At 36.2% G+C, this 9,410-nt stretch overlaps 1 protein-coding gene across 2 annotated transcripts in view; it reads right to left on the bottom strand.

The window, feature by feature from the left end:
- Window positions 1–9,230, bottom strand: part of ATG3 (autophagy related 3) — a 40,580-nt gene extending 31,350 nt beyond the window's left edge. For both annotated transcript variants that reach the window (XM_052638794.1, XM_052638787.1), the window contains exons 1-3: window positions 8,783–9,230; window positions 5,861–5,902; window positions 1,966–2,015 (exon numbers count right to left, since the gene is read on the bottom strand). In XM_052638794.1, coding sequence (XP_052494754.1) covers window positions 1,966–2,015; window positions 5,861–5,902; window positions 8,783–8,854 — 164 coding nt within the window. In that variant the 5' untranslated portion in view covers window positions 8,855–9,230. The remainder of the gene's footprint in view (window positions 1–1,965; window positions 2,016–5,860; window positions 5,903–8,782) is intronic.
- Between the last annotated feature and the right edge of the window lie 180 nt (window positions 9,231–9,410).

Raw genomic sequence — 9,410 nt, forward strand, 5'->3', positions numbered from 1 at the left:
GGGCTCCTGTTCTTGAATACTGCGCCCTCTGTGGGTCAGAGCCAGGTATAACATCTCTGATTTGGGGGGCTACTCTGGAATATCTCACTAAGAAATTTCTTCAAAGATTATTCTGAGTTGACTCTTACTAGAACTGGTCAGAGCTGGGGTGGCATGTGGTATCTGTCACAAATATAAATGATTTGGAGTTCTGTTGCCTTAAGCTTCCATCTAAACTTCAAATCATAGATTTGAGCCTAAGATAATGCCAGGAAATGCCCCCAAACCATCTGTCAGGCTTCTAGGATTTTTTAGACCATTCCGAAGTGTCAAACTCAACAATGAAACGGTACTGCCTGAAGTTCTGAGGGAAGATGACATAATACAGTCATGACGGCACATGTAAACATGAACATACAGCACAGAAATGGTCTGCTTCTAGCACAGATTTAAAATTGTTCCTCTAGCCCAAACAGTTCAGTCAGAAGCATAAACACTGGAGTGTGATACAACTGAGTTCTAAGTTACAATAAAATTATTCCAACCATCATAATTCGTGAAGTGGGAACTATAAATACTCTCTGCTAAACGATGATTCTGTCCATGGATATCAACCCTTAAAACAATACTATAAATCATATAATTAGACAACTAAGGACTACAACAATCAAATCTGAATAAAGAAAATGTCTCTCTATCACATATGTATTGAAGAAAATCCTTTAGTTCTTTTCCTACAAAATGACTTATTATTTTAAATGTTATACACCTATTTGACTTGAAATATATATTGATATACTGTAGATCAGAATGTAGCTAAATACAGTTTTAACAATTTAGAAGATGGGAAAAAGTCTAAATCGGAGAGCTTCTATGATATGAACTCAATTTAAAATATGGAACAGAAATATACACAAGAAAGACAAGACATAAAAGTAAATGAACCTGACATTTCAGCCTTTCTTTGGTACACAGGAAACAATGTTCAAGAATAACTATTTTGGATGTGTTAAAATATAAAAATTAAAGGTAACAGAATAGGCCACAGATGAAAGAGAGTTCCAACTGTGATTTTAAATAGTTTACTTAAGCTCTTTAGAAAACATTATCAATTAGAACCTTGTTAATCCTAAAATCCCTGCTCCCCAATCAAAACTCTACCTTTCAACTACAACTGAAAAAGTGTCACTGGGAAAAAAAAGGATGTAACAAGTTGAACCACTCATATCCAAACAAGATAATAATTCTAAACAATTCTAGCCTAAATAAAATAGTGTGCCAGTATTGGGATCACTTTTTCAGCTACTGCCAGGTAGCTTTATCGTAAGTACTCAAAGTAATGAAACTAAATTTATTATTACTCAGATATTTTAAAGATACATTATGAGAACTGCTAAGTTGCTTAAATTACTTTATAATTAAAAGAAAAGTTAATGAGAAAAATAAAAATTAGAAAAGTCTGTTACAGATAGATTTCTAATCAGGCCTTTATTTGGCATCATGAATCTCTCAACTTTTGAGGTAAAATTCCTAAAATTGGGGAAAAACTTTTGAACCTCAAAGAAGTTCTTATGGTAAAGAAACAAGAGATTCTGAAAAATTCTGTATCTATTAATGTCATAAAAAATTCAATACTTTTTAATTTGAAAAATAAGCTAATCAAAATTATTAAATTTTTGAAAATATTTTTTAAAGACCTACCACAAGAACTGACAAACACTGTAAAGAAAGGGAATACTGGCAAAGGAAGGCACTGATCTCAAAAATGTCCATCTTTTGTGTTAGCACAGCAAAACAAAACAGGTGTAACATTCAATTTTTCTTTATTTCACTGAGCAATACTGGGAAACTATTTAAACAAGCAATCTATAAGAGGAAAATTAAACTGGTTATTCTAGTTTTCATGCACCAATCTATTTGTAAACTGCCATAATCATGAAGTCATACCTTATATGAACTTTGTGTTCCTCAATCAAGAGTACTTACCATTGCCATGTTGGACAGTGGTGGACTAAGTGATCCCCAGCTGCCACAAACTATTCAAGATTTAGAAGAAATATGAAAAAAAGAGAAAAAGAAAAATTGAACATCACTGAATGTAAGGTGGCAGAATACCAAAGGGATCATCTTGTGTAATCTTGATACAAAATAGTCAATTAAAATGCAAACAGCACCAACTTGCTCTACAGCCTGAAGATTTATTTTTGAATATGTATTAAAACTATAAATTTTGACACTCAAAAAAGTCCAAAATGATTTTAGTAGAGTACTAATTTTTTATTCAATTTTGATCACTAGATGAGATAATGCCAAAAGCATACAGTATCATGAAATGAGTAAAAGTAATATAACAGTATTTTAAAACACCAAAACCACTTTATGGGTGAATAAAATGAAGAGAGATTCTTGCTAACAGCTGAAAACTCAATGAAAATCTTTGAAAAAATTACTAAATAAACACAGTTCTATGATGTAAGAATAGTTTATTACTTCATAGTGTACAGTTTTTCTTCCTCATTTGTTAAAAAAACTTAAGTAACATAATTTTGAAAGCTTTTTCACACTGTTAAAGCAATCATTAATAAAAGAGAGAAATGTACTGCCAACCAATGGGGAAAAGTTAGAAGCTTTTGGACTGAATTGGAAAACAATAAGATAATCAAGAAATAGAATCCTCCTAACAAATCTTGGGACTTTCTGGTCAGGCTGAATATTGTACAAGTTTTTGTTTTTCTTCAAAAATTCAAAAGACACTTAGGAAGAAGTAGTTTAACCTTCTGAAAATTTCCATTATAAGTGAGCATGGACTGATCTTAATTGCAAGACAGAAATTCTGCTTATTCTTAAAAGCAGAAAATGAGTCTGTTAAACATAACTGCAGTGTCCTGACTCAAGCAATACGCACACTTTCCCAATTCCATTTCACAACAACAGCTCTAACTTAAAATTACGTAGTGTTCATATGTTTATTACATAGCAAAAAAATTACATTATCTTTAATCTTCTAATGCATTTCTGAGAAAAGTATTTATATATGTGATATCCTATTTTGAGAGTAAAACTCTTTTAAGAATTCTGTGAGTAACTTCTAAGAAGATAGATTAACAAGATTTAACAGCATACTCCCAACAGCAACTTTACAAAATGTTTCTATTCTTTTATTTAAAGAATGTCTTGAGTATTTAAAGTGATTAGGTAAAGACAAAAACCCAAATGAAAGCAATACTTTCTTCCCCAAGTTTTATGCATTTTGGGTCACTGCAATGCTACATAACAACTCTGTGGTTATCAGGAATTAATTCATCACTAACACAAAAGTATTAACAAAATGCAAGCAAAACAAAGAATTAAAAATTTTAAAATTCTTTAATGGTATTGCTTTGAGGTCACAAGACTCTAGTATTTATTCCCTAGCACCTCTGGTGACATCTATTGAAAAAATAAAAACACTATAAGATACAGAAAACTATAAAACATGGCATTGCAATGATATTTAGTATATGGTATCTCTTGCTCTCATTAGCAGTGGCCATTATTTTTATTACGTGCTTCCTATGTTCAAATGAAAGATTCAAATTTCTGAATTCTCAGTACTGCTTACTCTTAGTGATTAAACACTGGGTAACTCTAACAAGATGGAATTAATGTTAACATTCTGATAAGCAGCTTTATTCTTCAAGCTATTCTTTATTACTAGTACTCTCCTTACTCAAGCCATATACATGTTGTACATTAAAGTATTTTTAGTCCAAAAACTACCATATTAATGCTTGTCCCTAGTTTTAAACACAATACTTCCACATCTCTCAATGAAAACAAAAACACAGCTAAATGCTGAAAGACAGAAGCCAAGAAACAGTAAGAGAAAACAACTGAACAGACCAAATCAGTATAGTATTCCATCAAACCAGTCAATCCTAAATGAAATCAATCCTGAATATTCTCTGGAAGGACTGATGCTGAAACTCCAATACTCTGGCCACCTGAGCAAAGAGCTGACTCACTGAAAAAGACCCCGATGTTGGGAAAGATTGAAGGGAGGAAGAGAAGGGGGCAGCAAAGAATGAGATGGTTAGGTAACATCATTGACTCAATGAACATGAGTTTGTGCAAACTCTAGGAGACAGTAAAGGACAGGGAAGCCTGGAATGCTGCAGTTTATGGAGTCACAAAGAGTCGGACACAACTTAGTAACTGAACAACAACAAAGCATTTTATGTCTTCTGATCTTCTTCGTCTAGGCTCATTCTAAACTAAATCCTGTAATTGTGCTCTATTCTCAATCCAGGATTATGTGGTTGGTACCCAACTGAGCTAGTTTTTGCTGTGCATTTGTTTAAAAAGGGGGAAATTTATAACTCACTTCATGATACAACTAACTACACTGTAGGATTAGTAGCTGTATTAAAACAGCTTAATTCTATTCAGTGATCACAGGCTTGCATCTCTAACTCCAGCTATCCATTCATCAATGTCACTTCCACACAGAGGGGATAAAGCCGAAAAATACAAGAAAAACAGCATACATTCATCTCCGCTCTTTATTTTAGATGCTGAGTTTTAAGACTCATGTCTAAATTATACCTGGCAAGAACATTAATACTACCCTTAAGCTCAAAACTTAGTTTTACTTGGCATTCAAGGTATTAAACTTATGATATCTAAGGTAGGTAGGTCCTTTAGAGAATGTCAAGCCAACCTCCTCATCTTAAAATAAGGAAACATAAAAAATAATAATAATAATAAAATAAAATAAAATAAGGAAACATGAGGCTTGTGCCTAGATAGCTTGATTTGTCCAAGTCAGAATAGGAGAAATAAGAGAAATGGGTCTAGAAGGCAAGTCTTCCAGGTTTTGTCAGTACCACTATGTGTCTTCCCTAAAAATAAAGACAATTTTAGATAAAACTGTCGGTTCAGCACACCATTCTTTGAACTTAAAAGGATTTGGAACTGAAGAGATTACATCACAATTGAAAACTGAAAAATCAGTTAATTCTTTGACTTCAGGTCTTGGAATTTACAACATGATCATGTAACATGGCTCATTTCAAAATGTTTCTTTCAAAACAGTGAGTTAAGTTCCATTGCCAATGACTGGTACTTTTAATGAAAGCTGAAAGTGAAGCTTAAATTATTTGTCATTCATCAACAATAAAAAATAAATGTGATGTAACTGTAACTACTCATAAAACTGGAGTCCAAAAGGATTTTTAGACCAGAATTTATTTTTCTGAAGACAACAAAATAAATTATATAAAGAAAAAGGAAAACTTTTATTATATAGGCTTGATGAACAAGCAAAATGATTCCTCAGAAGTTCAATAAAACACAACTGGTCTATAAAAGAGCCATGAGTTTTAGCATTAAGCAGATATTGTTTGGCTAGTAGAAAAAGTGAAAAGAATGGTGAAAAAATCAGTGTTAAGTATGTAGCAATAAAATATGTAAGCTGAATACTGATAGAAAACTTAATATCCAAGCATCAAGCCAAAGTTTCCAAACGGAAAGCCATGAATACTTATGTTTGGGGTAGAAAGAATCAAGACACAACAAATATCAGAGTCCAATGCACAGCTCAATATAATACAAATATGATTGAAGGATAAATGACTACAGGAGTCTTTTCCATTTCTTCTCCCACCCTCATTTTTAAATAAAGAGGAACTATAGAAAAATATGAGAAATGACAAACTGGGAGGGAAGTTAGTTACATTTTCTTTTATGGGAAGTAGAAATCCTTACAAGATTGCTAATACAGTCAACCGCATCTAATTTTACTCAAGATTAAATTTCAAGATGTTTTCTTATAAAGCAAAAAAGTCATCCAGTTTTCTGTAACTATAGAATATAACAGCTTTATAATATTTTTAATACTCACCTCTTCTGGGGTGATAACTCCTGTTTCCTTAAACTTTGATTCCTAAAGAGAGTAAAAAGAATAACAGTATTACACTATCTCTCACTTTCGATTGAACAAACATTTGTGGGCAACTATTTGCCTGCCACCAATCTAGGTAATGGAATGACAAAAAAGGAATCTGTCTCTGGTACCTGACCTCAGGATTATGTAGTAGGGGAAACGGACATGAAAATAATTAAAATACAATGCGATCAACGCTACATTAGAGCAAAGCTCTTTGGAAAAACATTCAAAGGTTTATACAAACACTAAATCTCAAAATAATTTTGTAAAATGACCAAATACCATTATTTTACAAGACAGTAAAAATATCTTAAGATGTTTAGACATCTTACAATTCAATGTCTCACTGAAATCAAGTAATATTAGAAACCCAATCTAGAAGTCCTAAACCATTTAATATTTTCCCATTAGTCTCATCCCATCAAGATAGTATACACTATACTCTCCCTAAAGCAAGGATGTTACTTAACAAATTTTTCTAAAGTTTAAGTTTTACATAAGATTTTATGGTAGAAATCTACAAAAATGAAGATCCATTTATGAACATTACTGATTCAACAAATAACAAATAATATATACTAAGCGCTATTTGAGTAATAGGGACATAGAGTGAATAAAATAGACCAAATGCATCCTTGTCTTCACAAGAAGTTTAAACTCTAGTGCAGGGAGAAAAGCCAAATGGTAATCAATACCAGGAAGAAAAATAAGGCAGAGAGCATACTAGTGGGGGTGGAAAGGGAGAGACGGTTATTTCAAATGGGAGGGTGAGGGAACAAAGACTTCACTGCTGGGTGACTGTACAGTAGAGACCTTAAGGAAACAGCCAAATGTTGGAAGAGCATTTCAGAGCAAATGCAAAACCCAAGGCAAGAGAGTTTTTTTTTTTTTTTGAGAGTTCTTGATAGATAATATAGAGGTTAGACTGGCTTTTAAGCAAAAGTGACCAAGAGGTTTTGCTTAAAAACCAGTAGTAGGTGAGATAGGACCCTTTATCAAACCAGTATGGGCTTCCCTGGCAGCTCAGTGTTAAAAGAATCTGCCTGCCAATGCAGGAGACTCCAGTTCAATCCCTAGGTCAGCAAGATTGCCTGTAGTAGAAAATGGCAACCCATTCCAGTATTCCTGCCTGGGAAATCCCACAGACAGAAGAGCCTGGTGGGCTACATACAGGCCATGGGGTCGCAAAACCGTCAGAAGCCACTTTGCGACTAAACAGAAAAACCACAAAACAAGTATAGGCTTGAAGATCCCTGTAAGGACTTTGGCTTCCACTACACATATGCCTTTCAAACCACGATTTTTCTTAACTTTTACTTCCTAAGAGAAATCATTCTTTCTTTCCCAGGAATTTAGTTTTTTTTCTCCTTGCCTTCCCATGTCTAGTAGGAAACTATCAATACAAGAATTAGTTTTGTAAACAGGGAAGTTTGCACAGGGAAAAACAAGAAGAGGGTCATTAATTCTTTTTTCCTTATTACTAAAACTACATACTAAGAAGCTAAGACATTTTTTCAGTTTGGTGAACAAGCAGAACACTTCCTAAAAACATAATCTTTTGTTAAATACAACTAGTCAATAAAATAGCAGCTTCATATTTAAGAGTCTTTTTCTCTTGCTCCTCTCTCCTGAAACTACAAAATTTTAGTAAGCATGTATTATTTAAATGCTGTATGCCTAGTTAGACATGTTTCTGAAGAGATGGCATAATATGCATAAGAATCACTTGATTTAAATGTCAAAATCATTTTCAATTTCAATAGACTGAATAATCTTAATTAGGATGATCTTCACACTAAACAAATATAGGCATAGCAAGTGTTGGAGTTCTCATTTATAAATTTTTTTTTAAACTTGGCCCAACAAGGTATAATTTTAAGCAATTCTTTAAGTATTTAAAAAACACAGGATTAATATTTCCCATTGTCCTGAAAAGGGAGTAAAGTAAAATTTTAAAATACCAGAGTAACTACTTGAATAAAGAGGAATCATTTCCAAGGGTATTTCATCCCCACACTAAGAAATGTAAAATTTTAATTGAAAACTTACAGAAAAAAACACTTAAGCAAGAAATCCTATTCATTTATTTTTCATCATTGCTCACTTTTCAGAAAGGAAAAATAAAGTTACAACAACAAAAAAATTACCCTGAGTTATAAAGAAAAACTCGAATGCACTTCGAGAAATTTATCTTTGAAAATAAGAAATCAGTCACCGGTTTAATAGGTAATATGTCACAATTTTTACTTTTAAAATGCTGTTATTGCCAATGTAAAATAAAATTATGTATTTAGAATGGTCAGGTTGCTCACGTCCAAGATGAACTAGTTTCAGCTATTTTAAAACCTGAAAAAGGGGGGCTTTGCCTGTAAACTGGGTTCAGTGGTACGGAAAAAAATGTTGCAAATTTCACCTTGTTCTTTTGAAATCTAACAAAGCTGCGACCTCATTCACAACTATTTCAAACCCCTAATTATAAGAGACTTACTATGAAATTTGAAAGAAAAAAGTGACATGTCATTTCAGTATCAAACACTGATTTATTTAAGATAAGCAAGAATCCTTCTTTTAAAAGTTCAAAAGATTTCCGATGTTAAAATTTAACGTTCTCAAACCCAGCTGGCTGCGGACCACCTTCCAACCCAAAGTACCTAGAGGAGCTGAGTTCCGACGGGAGTAGACAAGACTACAGACGCACAGAGCGTCGCTCCGAGAACAGAATAACCGCGGTAGGGGGCTGCACCTTTTCCCGCGTACCACCCTCACCAGCTGGCTACACCGCCCCCCGCCGGACACCACAGTGACACCCCGGCGCCAGGTCCTCGGTCCCTGCAGAGCCAAGCGTGTGCCTGCCAGCCCCTCGCACGGCCGGCTTACCTTGAGGACCGGGGTCAGGTACTCAGCCACTTCCAGTGCCTTTCCCTTCACCGTGTTAATCACATTCTGCATCCTGGGGCCGGAGGGGCGGCCGGCCCCGCGAAGGAGTGGAAAGGGCAGCAGGGGCAGGAACGAGAGTCAGAAAATGTCCCCGCTGCCGCCGACTCGCCTCAGCACCCGGCCGGCGGCACCCGAGGGGACGGGTCGCGACGGGACGGACGGGACGGGGGGGAGGGGCGGCCGGCGCGGCGCGCGAGGGCAGGGCGCGCGCTCCTCTCGCCCCAGGCAGCGCGCCACAGGCCCGGCCCGGCTATCACCTGGCCGCGAGGGAGGGCCACCGGGCCGAGTTGGCGGGGAGAAGCGGGCGCACGCGCACCCCTCGCCCTCTGGGGAGCTGTCTTCACCAAGCTTCACTGGCGCCCCTTCCGGCTTCCCCTTCCTCTCACTCTCTCGCCGTAGCTCAGCCGCCACCTGGGCCTCACGTGACACAGGACGTTTCCCGACACGTGACGCGAGAACGGCCGCGCTGGGGCGGGATCGGGTCGCTTCTCCCCTCCCTCCGGAAGCGTAACACTGAGCGCGCCTGCGCAATGGGCGGCAGGTCCGCTCATTCCCCGTCGGGTCGTTA

Source organism: Budorcas taxicolor, chromosome 1, assembly GCF_023091745.1.
Source record: "Budorcas taxicolor isolate Tak-1 chromosome 1, Takin1.1, whole genome shotgun sequence".
In the NCBI taxonomy this organism is placed as follows: Eukaryota; Metazoa; Chordata; class Mammalia; order Artiodactyla; family Bovidae; genus Budorcas; species Budorcas taxicolor.